Genomic DNA, 23,881 nt, shown 5'->3' on the forward strand with positions numbered 1-23,881 from the left:
TCATTTGCTTGCAGTGTTACTCTCACTCTTTTTCTTCCTTCTTCTTTTAAAACATAAAATCTAGCTCCTGCAGAAACTTTCACTCAATGAGCTATGAAAGAAATTATTTCTCAGCATTCTCTGCTCTAATACAGTTCATACACGATATATTTAGTCTAACTTATCAAGGACAAGAATAAATATCTCTGTTATCATGAAAAAGCAACAAGTTTTTCACTGTGTGGGAGAATTTGGCATTTCTCAGGTTCTTACCATTTTCATGCGCTTTTCTCTTGGAGCTCAAAGTTCCTTGGCTTTTGTTATGACCTTCAAATAATTCTTAAATAAAAACACAGGAAAAGAATCATTATATGACATCATCTGAAATACATTAGTTTTCAAGCGTTCAAGTATGCTAAAATAAGAACACTGAAGCAGTTGGACAGATAAAGAATGAGTTAAGAATTAAGAATATTTTGGTACAAGATTTAGAAAAAAGTTGAAACTTGGCTTAAATTAATAGGTACCTATTTCTAATGATTTAAATTAATAGGTACCTATTTCTAATGATTTTTAAGGGTCATTTGAGCATATGATAGTGTTAGGATTTTATTTTTAAAGAGTTTTTCTCTTGCTAAATGAAAATGCAAAGAGGAATATCTGGAATTTTTTTTTTGTTTATGTCAATTCCAAGGTTACCATGTTTCCAACTGGCAGTTCTGAGAGTTGGTTGTCTTAGGATGCATTCAACTTCTTCATAAAATCTCATTTTTCTTTGAGGGTTGCCATTCTTTCTTTGTAAAATGCTATATTCATATTTTAAATTTTTATATTTGGTACAACATTGTTTCCGGTCTCTGTCTATCCCAAACTGTATTCATCTTCTGGCAATTTCCTCAAATATTTTCTTGTTTCTTTTGGCCCCTTCAAGCATTCGCTTAATTTTTTCATCAGACCATATTTGTATCAATGCTCTGAACCTCATTGTCACACCAGTATTTTCCAGCCTCTGTGTCACTCACTGTTATAATCTGTAAATGACTCTTAGCATCTTCTAAAGGATTACCTACAAATCAACATGATCTATAATTATTCAAACATAGATAAATCTTGGATTTGAATATCATTCACTTAAAGCAACTCGAATGGCATAAAGAACCAAGAGTAACATAAGCAAACAATAACTCCAGTATGAGTCAAAAGAAATTTTGTGTGCATATTTAAACAGTATATTCTAAAAATTATTAGACTGTTCCCCATTATTAGTGAGAATAATTGAGCTGCTTTTCATCATAGGTGATCTTCATTGGATATTTATGAATATGGAGGGTCTCAATGTTTACTTAATTTCTTTTAGTGAGAAGTGGGTATAGACATTTTCTTTCTTACTTTACCATATTCTCTACCAACTCAGGTATAAGGAAGCATTTTTAGGTAATACACAATAGAGATCTTCTTTATAACTACTTAAAATGGTATATACTAGACTTCACATATCAAAATGACATTTAAAATTTGCCAATTTAGACCCTGCACTGGACCCAGTGTTATTTTGGGGTGCAGTGGGGCTGTCCACCACTTCCGAGGCAATACATAAAAAGTCTTTCTCTGACAGAAAATAAGCACACTAGCAGTTTAAGTTTGATGTTAACAAAACTATAATCTACTTTTGCAATTGGAGATTATGCTGAAAAAGCAGTAGGGCTGGATTCCAGCATGAAAGCTGTAACCTTAAAGCCTAGAACCTTTGCTATCTTTAAACATATTTAAAAATGACCTTAACCGGGTTGTGCTGGCATGTGTCTCTAGTCTGCTTCTCAGAGGCTGTGGCAGGAGGATCATTTGAGTCCAGAAGACTGAGGCTGTGAGCTCTTATTACACCACTGCGTTCCGGCCTTGGTGACAGAGCCAGACCCTGTCTGAATGAATGAATGGCACTGTAGGTTTATCTCCTTAAAAATCTTAGAGTATCCTGTTTTGACATCACAAGGAAGTATGCTGCACTTGGGAGTATGATGGCACTTTTAGACCCAGTTTGGTAACATTTGTTTATTGTGACACTTTAATGCTTGACTAAAAGCTCTTATGTCAGTTCTCATATGTAACTAAGAATGATCCTTATTGCAATACATATAAAGAAATAGGCCGGGCGCGGTGGCTCACGCCTATAATCCCAGCACTTTGGGAGGCCGAGGCGGGCGGATCACGAGGTCAAGAGATCGAAGACCATCCTGGTCAACAAGGTGAAACCCCATCTCTACTAAAAATACAAAAAATTAGCTGGGCATGGTGGTGCGCACCTGTAGTCCCAGCTACTTGGGAGGCTGAGGCAGGAGAATTACCTGAACCCAGGAGGTGGAGGTTGCAGTGAGCCGAGATTGTGCCAGCCATTGCACTCCAGTCTGGGTAACAACAGTGAGACTCCGTCTCAAAAAAAAAAAAAAAGAAATAAAAGACTTAAGATTTACTGTTCTTGGCAGTTTTCACATTGAGACATTAGTGGAAGAGTTTGACCAGGTCAAGTAAGACAACCAGACAGGAATATAAACAGCTAGTGGAACTTAGATGCTTAGCCCAATAAATATAATTTATTTTGGTATACCTGTATATGTATAGGATGCTAACAAGTGAACTGGGGGAAACTCCACAGCAAATGTTGATTATGTTGGATTTCTGAGCGGAAGCCTATTTAATGTGTGATATAGTACTCATCCTAGCTGTACTTTCCTATATACTGGGACATTATTATTATCATTTAAAAATACTCTATGGCCTGTGGGAAAACTTAAATTTAAAAATTCTTTACATATAAAAGATCAGAAGAAGCGAAAGAAAACTTACTCTGGGATACCTTATGAAAACTACAACCAGTAAGTGGGCATGGCAACTGATGATGTACAGCAGGGGGAGGTCTACTCCACAAAGCTTTCCAACAGTCAGTTATTCTCATCTTAAATTCTACTAGGTTTCAATTCTGAGTAATTTTTCAGGCCTTATGGAATTTTTTTTCTTTTTAAGAGATAGGCCCTCACTATGTTGCCAAGGCTGGCCTGGACCTCTTGGCCTCGAGATCCTCCTGCCTCAGCCTCCCAAATAGCTGGGACTACTCCAAATAGCTGGTGCACACCCCCATGCCTAGTGCCTCATGGAAATTTAAAAATGAGTTCAAGTCACTCTTGTTGGATATAATTTTTAAAAGATGGTGATAGAAATGTAAAATGGTAAGTCATGGTGGAAAACAGGTAGTTCCTGAGAAAGTTTAAGCGTATGCCGTATGACAAGGCATTTCCACTCCTACATATAAACCCAGGAGAATTGAAAACATGTTCACCTAAAAACATGTACCTGCTGTGGAAAAACAGTATGGCTGGTCCTGAAAAAATTAAACACAAATTACCATATGATCTGTAATTTCACTTCTGGGTATATATCCAAAATAATTGAAAGCAGGGACTCAAGCAGATATTAATACACCTACATTCATAGCAGCACTATTCATAATAGCCAAAGGCAGAAACAACCCAGATGACCACCAGTGGATGAATAGATAAACAAAATGGTGTATCCATACAATGAAATATTATTTAGCCTTAAAAAGGAAGGAAATTCTAATAAATGCTACAACATGGAGGAACCTTGAAGATAAGTGAAATAAACCAGACACAAATGGACAAATATTGTATGATTCCACTTACATTGGGTACCTAGAATAGTCAAATTTACAGAGACAGAAAGCAGAATAGTGGTTACCACTAGCTAAGGAGAGTTGGGATAGGGGAGTTATTGTTTAACAGCTACAGAAGTTTCAGTTTGGAACGATGAAAAAGTTCTGGAGATGGAGAGGGGTGATGTTTGCACAACAATGTGAATGTACTTATGGGTATAATGGTAAATTTTATGTATATTTTACCAAAATGGAAAAATAATCATACCAGAATGTTTATAGCAACAGTATTCATAAGAAGAGCCAGAAAATGGCAGCAACTCAAATATCTGTCACCTGGTGAATGGGAAAACAAAATAAAGTATATTCATAAAGTGGAATATTATTCAGCCATAAAAAGGAATGGAATATTGATATATGCTACAACATGGATGGAGTATGAAACAAAAGAAGACAGATATAAAAAGCTGTATATTGGAGGGTACAACTTATGTCCAGAATAGGCAAATCCATAGAAACAGAAAGGAGGTTCATGGTTGCCCGGGTTTACTGAGGTGTGGACAAGCAGTTAAACTACTAATGAATATGGGGTTTCTTTGTGGGGTAATCAGAATGTTCTAAAAGGATACCGGTGATTATTGTATAACTGTGAATATACGAAAAACCACAGGGTTATATGCTTTAATTGGGTGAATTTGATTTTATGTAAATTACATATCAAAAAAGAAGAGTTTGAGAATAGAAAAGTAAAGACAGGTCAAGTGTACAGATTAATGCAATGATGACTTTGGGAAGTTATAGGGGAACTAAGGAAGTGTGAACTGCATTGCACCGAGCTTCCAAATCTTCCTCCGAGCCAGAGTTTTTATGATATGATTAAGTCAACCTCCAGCCTCACTCTCCTCCGTGGAGGTCCCACTGGCACAAAGCTCCAACCCTCATCACATGGTTGGTCTTCAGTGACTAGCCTCCATCCTGAAGCTATCTGGGAACCCATCTAGAGTAGCCTCATTAACATAACAAAGATGCTATGTCTCTGGAAATTCCAAAGGTTGTTGATGCTTTGTGCCTGGAACAGGAGACCAAAACTAGATATATTCTTTATTATGCACAGCTTCTTAAAAGTTTATTAAATATTATCAACAGTACAAATTAGAAAAATCATGCCTTCATAATTAACAAGTTGCCTCTATTTAAGTTTAGCAGCACACCTATGTCTGAGCTTTCTTTTTTCACATTTATAAGTCTTGGGTTTTCTGAAGTTTTAGAAATCAGTTGTTCTCTATCTGGGTCTACTATTAGATTAAAATGAAAAGTAGTTCTCAGTAATATTGTGTCTCATATGATTAAAGTACATTAATTTATGTAACAATTTTCCTGCTAAGATTATACAAATTATAATAAATATATAAAAGTATTTAAATAGTCCATGTTTAAGGAAAATTATTTCCAATTTCTTTCTTTTGGAAGAGATAAATGAAGTCGAAGAAAACTAATTCTTGGCATACCCTTTGAGATGATAACAATAGATTCCTTAATGCCCCCTGCTGGCCATCTCATTGTGAATTTTTTGAATTATGGAAATAGTAAAGATTTTAATTTTGAAAATATGTTTTACTACAACCAAAAGAAAAATGGGCATTTTTAGGGTTATTCTTAGGTAAACATTGAGGTATTTCACTTGTGATTTTTAGGCTCAAGATCAGTGTGACCTCCTCTAATAGGATATACTTTACTACCATGGAATTTCTGTGCTTATTTTAGTGCGCCTGGTTCCACTCCTCTGACCTAAAATGGTTTAACTGTGACTGTCCTATAATAGAAAGCAGTGGCTTGCAAGAATGCACAGATAAAGAGGCATTCCAACTCATATAAATGGCAGTGATATTGGAGATGAATTAAGTCAATTTTGTTTCTCCGACTCAGAAGAGACAGGTAGGTGAAAAGATTGTCAAACCCAAATTTTCTCTTTTGGCAGAGTCCTTTCTCCTTTGATAACTTCTTGATTCCTTTTTTTTTTTTTTTAATTCTCCTGGCAACTTTCTTTTAATCTTGATTCCTTTTATCCTCTCTTGCTTGTGCCTCACAGACTGGAGAGGAAAATCAATTATGTATTAGATCCAAAGAACTAGTTAATTTAATTTTCTTGGGCCATTTTGTTTTACTTAATGTAGTAGGAATAGTCTGAAGAGTGATTCTTCTCCGTGATTAATTTCCTTCATATTCCATTAGTCATTAATTTTTAAGTGATAATTTATTGGCATTAGCAATTTCTTTTTTCCTGAATGGAATCAAATTGAAACTTCTGTGTTAATCAGACCTCTCCTGGTCTGAGCATGAGAGAACCTAGCTACGGTTTCCAGTGCTTGAGAATCGTTGAAAAGTACGGATACCTGAACTGACACCAACCTATTGGATCAAAATCTCCAGAAGCTCCAAGTTGGGAACCGATCTAGATATTCAGAATCCCAGGGGTCTACAGCTCTAGCTGGATTTTCATTTGAAGAAAGGAGTAGCTTATGGCTTATAGCATACATTTAAGATAGCAAAGAGAATACTTTTGGGGGACCAGATTTTTGGCCAGATGTCGAAGTTAACAATATGGAGCTATCATTAATAATAGCAACTCCAGTTTCAAAATTTCATCAGTGAAATAAATGAAAATGAAGTGATTTCTGTTTTTACATGTAAATACATGTTGTTGTTTTAAAGAAAGAGTGTTTCATGTAAATACATGTTGCTGTTTTAAAGAAAGTCTATTTCATGTGAATTTTTTTACCTGAGGATAAATAATCCATAGTTTTATACCTCAATACTACATTCTACATTCTTCCTAATAGGGGAGTGGCAATTTGTGAATCAATCAGTATCTATTGCAGGTGTACCTAAAATCCTTGCCTGTTGAAGTTTTTTTTCCTATATATTTAGCTGCTGAGATCCTTGTGGATTTTTATCTTTGCTTTGTATTTTCATGTGACCGTTTAATATAATTTCTAGAATAACTGTATTTGTCCTGTTTCATATTTTCTAAATATATTCCAAATATTTCATATTTGGCATGTTTACAAAAAAGAAAAACCCTTGTACTTCTGACTTAATCTTTTCCTTTTACATATAAAAAATTATCAACTGGGCGCAGTGGCTCGTGCCTGTAATCCCAGCACTTTGGGAAGCTGAGGAGGGCGGATCATGAGATTAGGAGATCGAGATCATCCTGGCCACCATGGTGAAACCCTGTCTCTACTAAAAATACAAAAAATTAGCTGGGCGTGGTGGCGCACGCCTGTAGTCCCAGCTACTCCGGAGGCTGAGGCAGGAGAATTGCTTGAACCCAGGAGACAGAGATCACGCCACTGCACTACATCGTAGGCGACAGTGTGAGACTCTGTCTCAAAAAGAAAAAAAATTATCTTGATGTTGTATTTCAGTTTCCAGAGGACTAACAAGCTAAAATCTTAATACTAAAGCTCATAACTTTTTAAATCTTTTTTCTTATTAAACAGTGTAGTAATATGATTTTCTTCCTGTTTTAAATTTTATTTTTAGTAATCTGATTTTCTTCCTATTTTAAATTTTATTTTCTTCCTATTTTGAATTTTATTTTTATGGGTTAAAAAAAAATAGAGACGGTTTGCCCAGGCTGGATTCAAACTCCTGGGCTCAAGTGATGCTTCAATCTTAGCATCCCACGAAGCTGGAATTACACAGGCAAGCACCACTCACCTGGTATAATTAGATTTTTAACTCTTAATGACAAAAGCCATTGCTGTGAAACTAAAGAATCTGTCCTATCTGGTAAATCAAACAAATAGGTTTGCCAGGAGTATAGGAAAATTTTATTAACTGGTTTGTTAAATTAACATTGAGCTTTACTCTTTGTAAGGTTATGTGAAGCTTTGGACTGAAAGGCTAGGTACAGGTCTTTTTAACAGATAAACTTCAGCTTGGAGGCTTGGTGATCTCCTCCCCAATGTGGGTTTGTGTAGAAGACATAACTATCAGCAGGCACACAATCTCACCTCCACACCCTTAGTGCCTTATACCAGAGGGTAATGGTTCTCAAACTTGCTTGCATCATTATCACCTGGAAGACTTGTTAAAACAGATTGCTAGGCCCCAACACCAGAGTTTCTGATTCTGGATGGGGCCCAATAATTTGCCTTTTAAATAGGTTCTCAGTTAATGCTGATGCTGCTACACTTGGAGAAAAACAGCCATGGGGAACATTACTTCCATTAATTATTTTCGTCTTCCATTTATGTGTTTTGAGTTGTGATGCAACAGTAATTCATACAATGTTATAACACAATTTCTTAGGTATAGTAGCATCTATTAACATATAGATATGAAATCTAAAACCCACCATGAGGCACCACTCTCATGACCTCATTGATGGAAAGCTAGTTATCCTTCAAAGGCCCTGTCTCCCAGTATATCGCATTGGGGGTCAAGGCTTCAACACATGAATATTGGTGGGAGGAACACAGCTCAGGCCATAGCAGTGTCTGTTTTATAATAGCATTTTATGTATCTATTTTGTCACACACAAAAACAAAACAAACAAAAACCAAATAAAAATCAGAATATTTTTTTACCTGTGTCAGGACTTTGTTTTGTATCTGTATCTTCTATGTCTTCTGACTTATTACTGACTGAATCACCTTCAGCTACATCTCCAGCAATAGCTGTATGAACATAAGGGGAGATATATATAGGCTTTTTAAATTTACTTCAGAATCGTGTTTTATTTATTTAGATTATTTATTTGTTTGTTTTTGAGGCAGAGTTGCCCAGTTACACTCTGTTGCCCAGGCTGCAGTGCAGTGGTGCCATCTCAGCTTACTGCAGCCTCTGCCTCCCAGGTTCCAGGGATTCTCATGCCTCAGCCTTCGGAGTAGCTGGGATTACAGGCATGCGCCACCACATCTAGCTAATTTTTTGTGTGTATTTTTTAGTAGAGATGGGGTTTTGCCATGTTGACCAGGCTGGTCTCCAGCTCCTGGCCTCAAGTGATCCACCCACCTTGGCTTTTATAGGCATGAGCCACAGCACCTGGCCCGGAATCATGCTTTAAATCCTAATGTAGTATTTTCCTTTTTAAAGGGACCCTGATACTAAATATTTGCTTTTCCATAGGTTAGATTCCCTACCCTTAAGCATCTTTTTGTCACTGTAAATATTGGGTATGTATCTAGTCTCTAACCAGATCCTCTGACATAACTAATGGAATCATCTTTAGCTGCATCTCCAGCAATGACTGTATGAAGATACCATGCCCCCGCTGTTGGGGTGCTTTATCTGTAGTCATCTTACTAGCGGAAATGTATAGTTCTCTAGCATACCAGTTTCTTTCTTGCCCACCAGTGAAATATTTTGAAATTTCTCACCAGCATATCCATTCTCAACTGTCTATTCCCTGGAAACACACTCTCATCATATAAGCCAGATAATAGAATCTGGAGACACTGTGGTTAGTAGAGGTCTTTAAGACCATCTTGGTCACTCCTTCCCATTTTGGAGTTTGGTCTAGAACAGCCATCTCCAGTGTTTTTTGGCACCAGGGACTGGTTTCATGGAAGACAGTTTTTCCATGGACCAGGGAGTGCAGGGGCTGTGGTTTGGGTATGATTCAAATGCATTACATTTATTGTGCACTTTATTTCTATTATGCCACTATATAATAAAATAATTATATAACTCTCTATAATCTAGAATCAATGGGAGCCCTGAGCTTGTTTTCCTAAAACTAGATGGTCTCATCTGGGAGTGATGGGAGGCAGTGACAGATCATCAGGCATTAGATTCTCATAAGGAGCAGAGAACCTAGATCCCTCTCTTGCATAGTTCACAGCAGTCTTCGCTTCTCCAGTGTTCTAATCTAAAGTGATAATCTAATGTTGCTGTTGATCCGACAGGAGGCAACACTCAAGTTGTAATATGCATGATGGGGAGTATCTATAAATACAGATGAAGTTCGCCCACCACTCACTTCTGGCTGTGCAGCCCAGTTCGTAACAGGCCACGGACCGGTATCAATCCAGGTGTTGGGGACCCCTGGTCTAGAGGAGACATTTGGTTACTTGAGGTTCCACAGAGCCTTAGAACTTTGATTTCCTGAATCCTGGTCTAGAACTTGTTCAGTTTATTTCATGCTGTCATGTCTTTGTATGTATGTACTGTATCTCAATCCTTTGGTTTAAATATATTTTAAAGACATTTATGATGGGTCCCAGAGAAACTTACTACTTCTAAGAAAGTCTCATGTATTTTATACTTTTCTAAGTTCTTCAGTACTGTTTTTCTATTCTACTCAGTTTTACCACAATTAGTATGAAAATTTATTTTAACTTCTGCCATCTGGGGTTGCATATATGCTTTATTAAAATTGATCTATTTTAAACTTTATTTTGGGAATCCAGTTTTATTTTCTCCTTTTAGTATAACTATACTGTTTCTGTTCTGGGGGAGATCAAATATATACTAAATCTGTTTCATAGTAAATTCAGCTAGCTTGTCAAATAGAATGTAATGAAACCTATATAACTTACATATATAATATTCTTATGCTACTGAACATTCTCAATACAGGTTGAGCATCTCTAATCTGAAATCTGAAATGCTATAAAATCTGAAATGTTTTGAGCACCAACATGATGCCACATGTGGAAAATCATACACTTGACCTCATGTGATGGGTACAGTCCAAACTTTGTTTCATGCACAAAATTTTTTAAAATACTGCATATCATTAGCGTCAAGCTGTATATATGAAACACATGAATTTCATGTTTGGACTTGAGTGTCCTTTCTAAGATACCTCACTACGTATATGTAAATATTCTAAAATCAGAAAAAATTCTAAATCTAAAACACTTCTGATCCCAGGCATTTTGGAAAAGGGATCCTTGAACCTGTATGATGTAACATGATGTTAAGATGACTTTTCTTCACCTTCCTACCTGTCTGGTCCTTTCCCATTTTTATGTTGGCACATTCTGTGACAGGTTCTCCATCTTGGGATGCCTGGTCTCGTGATTTTTCTGTTTTATTGTGTCCCAGAATGGCATCCAACTCAGTAAAAAATTTCATACTCTTAGTCATGCCTAGGTCTTGTGCTGTTCTTACGATCTTGTATTCGTGTTTTAGGTTTTTGTACTTTGTTCTGCATTGCTTCCAGTCTCTCTCTATTCCAAATTTCTGAAGCTTGGCAGCAATTTGTTCAAATATCCTTTTATTTCTCACTGTTCCCTCTAGTTGTCGTTGTATGCTTTTATCAGACCAGACGTCTATTAGAGCCCTGACTTCTGGCACAGTCCAGTGCTTTCCTCCTTCATTTGCTACAGTTGGGATAAAAGTTGTGTTATTAGAGGGTTCCAATACTGACGTAGAGATACCTGCATTAGGTGGAGAGGTAAAAGAAATACGTATTATATACATCAGCAAGGTAAATAATTGGATGCAACATTATTAAAGAAAGCAATTTCCTCCATAGGAGATGGAGTAACAAATCATAGCTTAGCTTTTCTCTTAAACAGTGGGGAAACAAAATACAGAACCTAAACCTATTCATTATTATGCCAGTTACTGGCTTTAATAAAGTTGTGTTTTTTTAGTCAGATTTTGATCATCTTTCCTCCGTACCATTTCTTTCTCTTCCATACCACTCCTTTAGTATGTAGGGTGTATATCAGTATATAGTGAACGTTCAGTATATAAATGTGTAGCATTTACTGTAGAAAGCAATCATTACATAAGAAAATGGCTCATTGTATATAATTTGTTTTGAAGTAGGACTGGTACAAACAATTTAACTCCTTCCTTTTTTCTTTATCTTATGATTTCCTTTGGCTATATATCAGTCTACTGGGAATCATTTAAAAACCACCACTCTAGTACCTGCCTCATCTCTCATCCCCAGATAGCGAATCTAATGTATAGTGAGAGTTGAGAACTGAGGCTGCTCATGAGTTGAGTCACACAGAACAGTGTGACTCTGTTCTTCAGTGCTTATGTCTTAGAAAATTACAGAAACTAAAGCCATTTTAAATGAAGTATGTTCTTTTAATGGTAGGGGAATATGTCAGAAATTTCATAATGCCTTGCTCCTACGCAGTATGTCTCCACTTAGTTATAAATCCTTTAATATGCCATGCTGCGTATTAGGTTTCTAGCACAGTTTTACACTTCATTTACATTACTGACAGTACTTGACATTATATTGTAGACGTTTTGAACAACCATATTATCTTGCGTTTTTCTCAGATTTCATGTTCATAAGATAAGTAGGTTCATTTTTTGAATTATAAAATTACAAGCACATTAACTTTTTTTTTTTTTTTTGAGACAGGGTTTGAAATTGGATGCAATATTATTAAAGAAAGGAATTTTTGGTTGGGCCTGGTGGCTTAGGCCTGTAATCCCAGCACTTTTGGAGGCCAAGGCAGGTGGATTGCCTGAGCTCAGGAGTTGGAGACCATCCTAGGCAACAGGGCGAAACCCGTCTCTACAAAAAATGCAAAAATTAGCCATTCAGGAGGCTGAGGTGGGAGGATTGCTGGAGCCCAGGAGGTGGAGGTTGCAGTGGGCCGAGAATATGCCACTACACTCCAACTGGGGCGAAAGAGTGAGACTGTGTCTCAAAATAAGATAAAATAAAATAAATTTAAAAAAAAAAGAAAGTAATTTTTTTTCACCAAGGCTAGAGTGTAGTGGTGAGAACACAGCTCATTGCAGCCTGAACCTCCCAGGCTCAGGTGAGCTTCCAGAGTAGCTGGGACCACAGGCACACTGTGGTCATCCCTAACATTAACATTTTGTTTACATTTAAAATAATCTTCAAGATTAATCATAATTTATTTTGTTTCTTTTTTTCCCCGAGACTCTGTTGCACAAACTGGAGCACAGTCATGGCTCACTGCAGCCTTGAACTTCTGGGCTCAAATGAGCCTCCTGCCTCAGCCTCACAAGTAGCTGGGACTACAGGCAGGAGCGAACTGCACCTGGCCTATTTTTAACACTTTTTATAGGCATGGGGGTCTCACTCTGTTGCCCAGGCTGGTCTCAAACTCCTGGCCTCAAGTGATCCCTGACCTTGGACTCCCAAAATATTAGGGTTACAGATGTGAGTCGCTGTGCCTGGCCATAATTTAAAATTAAATATTACAATTAATGGTTCAGTAATATTTAATTGAGTTTAGGTTTTGGCCCCCATCATTGAAATGGTATTGTAATTAATAACTTTTGTCAGGTTCACTAAGGAAGTAGTTTAGATCCCAGCATCTATAATGAGTTTAGGTCATTGAAAAAAAACTTGATAGCATTTACGTGGGGTATTTTGTGGTGTATTTAATGTCTTTGCTTTGAAATGCTTTTCTGAATTTTTTTTTCTTACTTGGGTGACAAATAAGTTTTTCTATTATTTGAGTTAGAAGTAAGGTTTTTGCTTCTAGCTTCAGTACGAAATTAGAAGCAAAGACGAATTTATATTGAATTTAATTCGTTGGGTGATTAAAATTATTCTTGATCTGGTTGTGGCTCTGATGTTTACTTTCAAACATAAAATTCTGTTTGTCTTAATCCCTTGCCATGCTCATTACTATGTATAAGTTTAGCCATCAGATTTCTTATAATAGTTAAAGAGTAAAGTTTAGAAATTAAAGAACCAATATTTCTAGGAAACTTAAAGTTGGTAAAGAAATAATTTGCTTTAGAAATAATTTTTTTCAGTATGGGTTGGTAAAAAGGGAGGAAAACATACATTAATTCTGAGTGCTTCTTCCAGGAAAAATTGTTCATTTTCTATATTAGAAACCAATCTTATCTTCCAGTTTGAAATTAGATCAGTTTCACCCATATACTGTACCTAGTTCCACTGGTCTGACATGAGAAACCAAAAGTAAAGGATTTCCTGAGACATCTTCCTTATCTTCTGATGCAATTGATATTTTACCTGGAAATATAACAGAATTCCCCTTACAAATAACATGACTAATAATGCTAATAGCTTTAGCTAATTGTGATCATATTCTTGAAAATATATTTGTGATAGACATTTTTTAACAGAGTTGTATAATATGGTTTAAATATTTATGTATTTAAAGAGAAATCTAATTTTTTCTGTCCCATTGACATAGTCTATTTTGGGCTTCTACTAGAACTGTTTGATAATTCTGTAAGTTTTTAGAGATGGTTGCAGTTAGTTTTCAAGTTAAATTACATTTTTAAAATGTGGCATTTTATTTTTAATTGTATCTTGGGTGCTTTAACAGAGTAGGCACTTGCCAAATAATACCAGTAGTGTAAAAGAGGGGTCCTGCAATGAGATAGATAATTAGAAAATTCAGTTTTATTGGTGCATATAATCAGATAGCTTAGAGTTCATAAGTACCTTATGTAATTTATTGATTGAAACATACTAATTTTCAAGAAGTTAATGTAAATTATATTTAAATAGACTAAGGAATATGTCATTTAAAAGAACCATGCCAACCATAAAAAATGAAGTCCTTCTTTGATTTCCTTATTTTATGGTTTGGATGCTTTTATATAGGCTTTCATAAAATGAGGCTACTTTTTAAAGTGATCAATAAGCTGGGCACGGTGGCTCATGCCTGTTATCCTAGCACTTTGGGAGGCCAAGGTGGGTGGATCACCTGAGGTCAGGACCAGCCTGGCCATCATGGTGAAACCCCATCTTAAAAAAATATATATATGTATATATATATACATATTAAGTGATCAAATGAGGAGGATGAATTACATCTTAGAAAGGATGTAATTCATCAACTTACATGATTTTTAACTCAATTGACACATGAGGATGAATTATAATTACAGTGAAGTTGCAGACTAGCTGGGTGGTGGATAAGTATCTTTCGATTGCTTTTTGTAATGTTTGAATTAAAAATTTACTCATCTCATTAGTCATCTCAATTCCAAATGTTTTTCCAATTCTATTTCACTGAATAACAAAAGTAGCATTGTATTTTGCATTAATAGATCATATTAGTGTGATTTTAATGGCATAAACATTCATTTAAAATCATGATTCACCATTATGTTTACAGGCATTCCCATTGAAGAAAAAGAAAAGGTAGGCTGTTTATCATCTTAAAAAGTCCATTAGGGTTTCTATATTAAAAAGTAGGAAAACATGAAAAACAAACATAAGTACAAAAAGACCTCACGGCTTTCAATATTTTTCTAAACTCATAAGGTAAAAATTTTCGAAAAATTTAAACCCGGTTTTATAATTGCTTGAGGCTAAAATGTAGTTGAGGAATGTTTTAGATTTGGTTGAAAATAGGGAAAATAAAAATCTGGAGTTATGTAAGAATTATCTTGCAGAAACAGGGGGAAATGCTAATATGCTCAGGTTATTTAACACCCGAGCTTGAGTATGAGAGCAGTAAAGAAAGGCAAGGTTTCTCTTCTCTTACCTGGTTTAGAGTCTAGATTTACCACCATAGAAAACAGTCTGGACCAAACATACAGATGATAGTGAAACAGAAAAGCTCTCTCTCCAACCTCTTCAGAGAATTTTTTCTTAAGTTGCTTATTCCACAGCATGAATCCTAAAACTGTAGACAGAGGCTCTAGGGATTTTAAACTGAAACACTTAAATCATTACTTGCAATGCATTTGTATAAAATAAGAGGAGCAAAATAGAGGGGAAACTTGACCACTGAAGGAATGTGGCTTGGCAGCATAGGCCAAAGGAATCCTGAGGCTGAGGATGATCAGATTTAGCAGAACATGAAGCCTCCTAGAATGGGTCAAAAGTGTGTTTGGGTCCTTTGCCATGGCTCTGGCTCTGGCTACTTGCTGCCTAACAAGTAGCTTCTCCTTACCACTTGCATGAGGTTTATCCCAACAGTGGAAAAGGCACTTAGATTTTCTTCCCTTCTTCAGTTTATCACACACTATTAAAAATTCTGCTGGTTCCACCATAGGAAAAACCAGAAGACATTATATAATGAGTCAAACCTGGTGCAAGGAGGGCTTCCTGAGCTTTAGAGAGAAAGCTTTGATTAGCTTAAAAATTTTTGGATTCTACAGGTCAAATAATCATAAGGCAAGAGAAGTCACGCAAATTTCTAAGAACCCCAATTGACATGAACTGTCAGTTTGTAGAAGTCAATAAATGTATACAAAAGTGTTCCACCTTACTGGTAATTAAACAAATGCAAATTAAAAGTTAAAAATTTGTGTATCTTTATAGGCCATTGTTTCTTAAATTAGCCTAATTTATTTATTTAGAGGTGGAATTTTGCTCTTGTTGCCCATGCTGGAGTGAAATGACAAGATCTCAGCTCACAGTGACCTCTGCCTCCTGGATTCAGCAATTCTCCTGCCTCAGCCTCCTGAGTAGCTGGGAATACAGGCACCCACCACCATGCCCGGCTAATTTTTTTCTGTTTTTAGTAGAGATGGGTTTTACCATGTTGGTCAGGCTGGTCTCGAACTCCTGACCTTAGGTGATCCACCCGCCTTGGCCTCCCGAAGTGCAGGGATTACAGGTATGAGCCACCGCACCTGGCCTAAAACCTTATTTATTAAATTTGGAAAGTCCCTTCTTTCCATGGCTAATGAAGTACAGTATTTTTGGAAAGCAGTTATTTTAGAAATAATGTTTGTTTCAAAGTAATGGCCGGGTGTGGTGCCTCAGGCCTGTAATCCCAGCATTTTGCGAGGCCAGAATGGGAGGATCGCTTGAGGACAGGAGTTCGAGACCAGCCTGGTCAACATAGTGAAAGCCTGTCTCTACTAAAAATAGAAAAACTGGCTGGGTGTGATGGCTTGTGCCTCTAATCCCAGCTTGGGAGGCTTAGGTAGGAGAACTACTTGAACCTGGGAGGCAAAGGTTGTGGTGGGCTGAGATCCCACCACTGTATTCCAGCTTGGATGACAGAGTGAGACTCCATCTCAACAAAGCAAAACAAACAAAAAAACCCAAAAAACCCAAAGTAATTATATCCCCCTGAATCAGTATTAGAACTTGTGTCCTAGGGTAATAATGCTAAAAATCGACAAAAGTTATTAATTGCAGTATCATTTGCATGAGGTGGGGTGAAGATCCAAACTCAGTTAAATATTATGGAACCATTGTTTTTCATATTTAATTTTAAATCGTGATTAATGATGGGTATAAAGATTATTTTTAATGCAACCAACATGTTAATGTGCTGGTAATTTTATAATTGAAAAAATGTAAATAACAACTAGAGGCATTGTGGAAGGTTTATGGGAAGAGGTTGAAAACTAGGGAGCCCAGTAAAGAGGTTACATTAATATTCCATATGAGAGATGATGAAGTTCTGGTTAGTCATAATGAGAATAGAGCAGAGAGAAAATTTTATGTAGTGTGTCACCAGATTTTTTAAAGACTTAGTGACTGACCAGAAATCAAGGATATCTCAAACATTTCTATATAAATGATTGGAAATATAGTGATGCTAAGATGGAAGCAATTTGTTTCAGGATCAAATTTGGGCTAGACATGGTGTATCATGCCTGTAGTCCCAGTACTTTGGGAGGCTGAAGTGGGATAATCTCTTGAGCCTAGGAGTTCAAGACCAGGTAGGGCAACATGGTTAAACCACATCTCTACTAAAAATACAAAAAAGTAGCTGGACATGGTGGCTCATGCCCATATAGTCCCAGCTTTTCAGGAGGCTGAGTTGGGAGAATCACTTGAGTCCTGGAAGTTGAGGCAGCAGTGAGCCGAGATTGCACCACTGCACTCCAGCTTGGGTGACAGGAGTAAAACATTCTCTCTTAAAAAAAATTGATGGGAGAAGAGAGAGTTTGATTTTGGAATTAGGGGTTTGAGGTACCTAAATATACAGTGAAGGAGGTTGGGGCCAAGGGAGTACATGAAAGGGCTCAAGATTGCTTTTAAGAAGTGGAGATACTGGCATCCACATCCTCATCAGACCAACTCCTGGTTAAAATTTGGGACTTTCAGAAGTTAAGTGATTTACTTATTTATTAATCAATATTTAAAGCACTTAAATGATGAAGAGTTGAGGATGTTTAACTGAATAAAATAATGTAATTGCTGTTGAACATGGTAATAACTGCAAAGCTTTCTCAGAATTTAGTGTCATCTCAGAATTTGGTGTCAACGGCCGGGTGCGGTGGCTCACGCCTATAATCCCAGCACTTTGGGAGGCCGAGGCAGGTGGATCACGAGGTCAAGAGATCGGGACCATCCGGGTAAACAAGGAGAAACCCCGCCTCTACTAAAAATACAAAAATTAGCTGGGCACGGTGGTAGGCGCCTGTAGTCCCGGCTACTCGGGAAGCTGAGGCAGGAGAATTGCTTGAACCCAGAAGGTGGAGGCTGCGGTGAGCCGAGATTGCTCCATTGCACTCCAGTCTGGGTAACAACAGCGAAACTCCGTCTCAAAAAAAAAAAAAAAGAATTTGGTGTCATCTCAGAAATGGAAAGAGTGTAGGCAGGGTGGATTCTTCTTTTTTTTTTTTTTCGCTCTTGTTACCCAGGCTAGAATGCAATGGTGCGATCTCGGCTCACCGCAACCTCCACCTCCTGGGTTCAGGCAATTCTCCTGCCTCAGCCTCCTGAGCAGCTGGGATTACAGGCACACACCACTGTGCCCAGCTAATTTTTTGTATTTTTAGTAGAGACGGGGTTTCACCATGTTGACCAGGATGGTCTTGATCTCTTGACCTCGTGATCCACCCGCCTCGGCCTCCCAAAGCGCTGGGATTACAGGCTTGAGCCACTGCGCCCGGCCGGATTCTTCTTTTAACAAAATGATTTGTTACTGAGCTGTAAGTATGAAAATTAGCTAACTTAAGTTAACCAGTTGTAATCATTGTCCTCTTAACCCCATTCACATTTGGTACTTTTATTATACTATTTACTATTTTCTCTCAGGTGTTAAATTTATTTGCAGTTCCATCCCTTTTGAGGAGTGCTTTGCCCATAGTACACACAGATAGTCGGTATTACGGATACTTGAATAATTCTGCTCTTAAAAATAGCATGTATAATTTCGATTGTGGTAGAAATCTCATTACTGTCATTGATTTCCCTCCCTTTGCCTATTAATGCTTCTAAGACAATGAGCAGATTCTATGTAAATAGTGTTGGGTTTCACAGCACAGTAGGTCATGAAACCCCTCTAAATCATTTAGTCTCAGATCATTTCATCTATTAAATCTTTATTTTACTTCATTGTTAAAACTGAGCTGTTCTTCTAAACAAGTAATGAAATAGTGTTGAACAGTTATTTTAAATGTGCTTTTATTTATAAATTTAGGAAAATGGAAACATTAAAGGAGAAAATTTCTCTTGTTTCAAGCTGTGGGAAAACATCAGTCGGGCAATATTTTTGATATTTTAACCCTTTTCTGCCACTCTTATAAAATTAAAACTTAAACTGTTTTGAGAACCCAATCCATATTTCAAAAACATCACATGCAGTTGGCACTAGCAGTGCCATTTTAATATGCTTTTTTCTGTGTTTTATACAGATTTTTAAAAAGTTGTAATATTTAACCTCTTTTTATTCTTAACCTTGTGGAAAATAGCATAATAAATGGGTTATTTTTCTCAATCTTGATATTTCAGTCTATATTTATCATATGGCCTCGGAAGTCCTGAACTTTTACAGTTGGTAAAACTGTAAAACAAAAGAAAAACAAAAGAGTACTTTTTCTTTTTACCTTCAGTGGTCTCTGGGGCTGTACTTGGGCTGAGCGTTTCCAGGCACCTGCCATTTGCATCTTCCTCTGTAAATTGTGTGGTAGGTTCATATTGCAGGATTGCATCCAAATCATGGAAGAACTTCATAGTTTTAGAGCTGTCTCCAGATTTATGGGCATATTTAACTGTTCTATATTCATATTTGAGATTTTTGTACTTAGCCCGGCACTGTTTCCAATCTCTGTGTACTCCTAATGATTGCAGCCTTTTAGCAATGTAAATAAATATTCCTTTATTTCTTAGTGTTCCATAAAGTTGTTTTCGTATATTTTTTTCTGCCCAGACACTTAGCAAAGCTTTAACCTCCTCCTTAGTCCAGTGCTTTCCTGCTCCACTCTCCATGTTGAAAATGACCTGGAAATGATTCACTATTTCTAGCCAAGGTTTTGTTTCCTAGGAAACCAGACGGCTGGTTGTCAATAAGCTCCAAAGAGCTGAAAGGATCTAGTTTAACTGGTTCAAGCTGCCTGAGGGAGTAACTTGAGAAACTGCCAAATAATCAGGCTTTGTGATTAAAGAAGCCTGAACCTAAATGATTCTTAACCATACTCATTTCAGCTTGGAGGAAAAACTACCCTTGAGACAAAGGGGAAAGAAAACCATTTTTTAATTTCTTTCCTTACATAATTTACTGTTTTATCAAATGATCGTTGATTTTTAAAAATTGTTTTGAACATGGTTGGCAGAGGTTCTTTTTGCCCCGAGGTTTATAGCCAATGTTAATAATACTCCCTCTGACATGAATCACTTAGTCCTCTAACACTGGTTAACTTACAGACCCCACAGCATTTCACTAAAGACATTCTAAGTCACAATTTATTTAGTTCCATATGGTATATAGTATTATGCACATCTATTTTCAGTATTTAGTGCATTTAACAAAATCATTTCTTGAGGCTTCTGTGAGCCATGATCATGCCACCTTTTTTTAGTTTTACTTACTTGGCAAACATATTTAATGTTGTAGTTTTTTGAGTTAATAAAACGGTGCAACAGTTGCAATATATAATTTTGAAAAAGGTTTCTTTTTATCAATGTATTAACAGCTACTAAAGTCTACAGGCACATGGAAGAGGTTTACTTTTTATTTCTACACTGATACATATTCTTTGGAACAAACATTGGTCAATAAACATCTACAATTTATAGCACTTGTTCAGAACTATTAAAAATTGTAAAGCAGTTGGAACCTTGATAAGAGTATATTGCATAGCGGTGCGGATGCTGTTAGTCTTTACTATGTCTTGCCCTACCTTCAGTCTAATTTTGGCTTTTTTCTGTGTGTCACCACTTAAAAACACTAAGGCAGGAAATCAGACACAGACATTGGAAAGGGTGCCTGGTCAGTAGAGGGTTTTCAGAAGTGACATTAATTTTTTTCTGATAACAGAAGTGCTATTTATTGGAGAACATTTGGAAAATGCAGAAAAACACACACAAAAAAAGGTTACAGTTTCAGTACCAACTATGCCTCTGTTATATTTGGAGATTTTCATTTACATCTACATACTCATCCTGTTGCAACCCTATTTAGAGGTGAAAAAGTATAGGGGTTAGAAGCCGGAGCTGGATCATCTGAGTTCTAATCCTGGCTGTACCATTGTCTGTGTGACAATGGAAAAGTAACCTCTTTTCTATTGCTTTAGTGTTGTTTATCTGTAAAATGGGTGTGATAATCATAGTACCTACTTCAAAAGATTGTTGTGAAAGCCAAATCAGATCACTTATGCCATCAACCTAAATAATTAAAAGGATCAGAATCTACTTTAAAGAGAGTTTATTCCAGCACCGTGTTTGAGGATGACCACCTGGCAACACCAACTCCAAGGAACAGAGTCAGCATTGCCAAGTAGGAAAGTTAAGGTTTTGTTTTGTAGGTAGAGACAGAGGAGTTTTTAGCAGAATCACCACATTTTTCATATAAGGTTAGCGCACAGTTACAGCAGTTTGATTGGTTATAGACAGTGTTTCTTTTGGGAAGAGTATATTTAATATTTTTCACAGAGGTTGTAATTGTGAATGGGTTTTCTTTCATTTGGTCTAAGCAAAGCAGGACAACAAAGTAGAAGTTAATCTTTCACAAAGGTCATCAATTGAGAAGGCAGGAGGTTATTGTCTCTGGTGTCTTAATTCTCTCTCACTGTATAGAACAAGAAAAATAAGAAAGTGAGTTAATGTATAATCTGAGAAATGAATTTGTAACCATATGTGACTCGGATCACAGTCATCTCTCTCTGAAGGCTTAAAGTATATTTGGGTTTCCAACAGCTTTTATTTATTTTTACAACATGAAATGCTTAGGACAGACTACCTGGCATGTTAGAATTAGATAAGATATCTAATTGTTACGTTGTCATCTGCGACTGCTAATCATCAGCATCAGCATCATCAATAGAAGTAGTGCTAGGACAAGTAGCATTTAATGTGTTGTCACACTAAGTTCATAGATGCTTGTTGAGAAAGTGTGCTTGATAAAGTTCTTCAAGAAGCTTATCCATCAGCAGATTTAACAGCCAATATCTTTTTATTTCACAGGGGTCAGGAGAGTGCTGGTATTGTGACTAGTGACGGCAGTTCAGTGCCAACATTCAAATCACACAAGGTAAATTTGAACATTAGGAAATGTTGATGACAAAGATAACAAAAGACAGATGATCATTAATATATGGGGAGGAGGGAGTTGAATAAATGTCAGCAGTGGAAAGTAATATTCTTTGGATCAGCCACTTTCAATTTTATATCCTAACATTTGTCAAATAGGATGTATTTCTTTCCCAATGACAATTTTTTGCCTAAGACCGACTCACTCAAATAGAGAGTTATCTATTCAGCTGCTTTAAGATGCTTTGACTTTATTTATTTATTTATTTATTTGAGACGGATATTTGCTCTTGTTACCCTGGCTGGAGTGCAATGGCACGATCTCGTCTCACCGCAACCTCCGCTTCCTGGGTTCAAGCAATTCTCCCGTCTCAGCCTCCTGAGTAGCTGGGATTACAGGCACACGCCACCATGCCCAGCTAATTTTTGTATTTTTAGTAGAGACGGGGTTTCATCATGTTGACCAGTATGGTCTCGATCTCTTGACCTCGAGATCCACCCGCCTCGGCCTCCCAAAGTGCTAGGATTACAGGCTTGAGCCACTGCGCCCGGCCTGACTTTTTTTAATGCAAATTTTAGTTTTTATACTTGATAAATTTTATTGCTTAGTACATCTGTTCTTAAATGTTTTAGTGAAAAGCATCTTATGAAACACAGCACTTCAGTATTGTGAAGGTACTAAATGCCACTATTCTCTTAAGAATGGTCAATTTTATGTTACGTGACTTTTGCCTCAATATAATATTTTTTTAACGTAAGTGCTTCACAGTTCTTGCAGTTAGGTTAAGTTTATTTTTGGCTTTTTTTAGATTAGAATTCTGAAACAAATGTACTTCATTGTCTTATTTGGATTGGCTGAGCAGAGAAGAGAGGCTTTTATTACTCACTAGTAGTACTAGTCTGTTTTTTTTCTAAGTTGCACTTTTTGATCTCTCAAGGGAATGGGTCTTGTAAATCACGTCTTTACTGAAGACAATTTGAAAAAATTGTATGTTTCAAATCTTGGAATTGGACACACAAGATATGCCACTACAGGAAAGTGTGAATTAGAAAATTGTCAGCCCTTTGTTGTTGAAACACTTCATGGGAAGATAGCTGTGGCACATAATGGTGAATTGGTAAATGCTGCTCGGTTAAGGAAAAAGGTATGTTGGTTTGTTTTTCCTAAGCCTTTTTAAATGATTAGGATGGGTTAATGAGTAAAAGCTGAGGATTTTGTAAAGGGCATTTTCTAATTGTTGCTACCTGTTACTTAACTGCAACAAACAATTGCATCAGAGTTATCTGGAGGACTTGTTAGAATTCCAGACTGTAAGATATCCTCTAGAGCTGGAGACAAGGGTGAGAATATGCATTTTAGACTCACTTTTTGAACACACTGCTTTAGAGGAGAGATTTGGGAGAGTTGATTTATGATTGGAAGCATAGAGAAATTAGAGTTGATGGACTCGCTATCTCTTTAACTCTGTTGCTGTGTTCAAAACTTGTATAACATAAGAAAAACCAAGCTGCTTTTCCTTCTCTCAGACTCAACACAGCCCACTTCTGGGACCAAACAAGGGGATCTCTTATACCAGCCAGTTTTCCAGAGGACACCAAATAGGTATCCTATAATTCGGTTGTATTCTGATAGTACCTGGAGGCAAAGTCTGGTTCCAGAATTTAAGGGCTCAGTCCCACAAAACTGTCCCCTGCTTCAGATGCCAGTTGCAAGTCCAGGCCTCTGGTACATCTGACAGCCAGTTATAAATTGGGAGTTCTGCAACAGCCCCAGCCCTGCCTTTGGCCTCAAACGTCACAAAACTGAAGAAAAGTGCTTTATTTACATTTACCAGTTTATTATAAAGGATATTACAGAGGCTACAGAAGAATAGTCTGGTGAAAGGATGGAAAGGGCAGGGTAT

General features: G+C 36.9%; 2 protein-coding genes across 2 annotated transcripts in view; one reads left to right on the plus strand and one right to left on the minus strand.

The window, feature by feature from the left end:
* PAICS (phosphoribosylaminoimidazole carboxylase and phosphoribosylaminoimidazolesuccinocarboxamide synthase) overlaps positions 1 to 19,732 on the minus strand; it is a 51,735-nt gene extending 32,003 nt beyond the window's left edge. The window contains exons 1-4 of the mRNA XM_008993307.5: positions 19,337 to 19,732; positions 10,603 to 11,037; positions 8,239 to 8,328; positions 253 to 318 (exon numbers count right to left, since the gene is read on the minus strand). Coding sequence (XP_008991555.3) covers positions 253 to 318; positions 8,239 to 8,328; positions 10,603 to 11,037; positions 19,337 to 19,718 — 973 coding nt within the window. The 5' untranslated portion in view covers positions 19,719 to 19,732. The remainder of the gene's footprint in view (positions 1 to 252; positions 319 to 8,238; positions 8,329 to 10,602; positions 11,038 to 19,336) is intronic.
* PPAT (phosphoribosyl pyrophosphate amidotransferase) overlaps positions 1 to 23,881 on the plus strand; it is a 43,872-nt gene that overhangs the window by 7,051 nt on the left and 12,940 nt on the right. Inside the window, exons 2-3 of the mRNA XM_002745836.7 lie at positions 21,912 to 21,978; positions 22,916 to 23,122. Of these exons, the coding sequence (XP_002745882.1) occupies positions 21,912 to 21,978; positions 22,916 to 23,122 (274 nt within the window). The remainder of the gene's footprint in view (positions 1 to 21,911; positions 21,979 to 22,915; positions 23,123 to 23,881) is intronic.

Source organism: Callithrix jacchus, chromosome 3, assembly GCF_049354715.1.
Source record: "Callithrix jacchus isolate 240 chromosome 3, calJac240_pri, whole genome shotgun sequence".
In the NCBI taxonomy this organism is placed as follows: domain Eukaryota; kingdom Metazoa; phylum Chordata; class Mammalia; order Primates; family Cebidae; genus Callithrix; species Callithrix jacchus.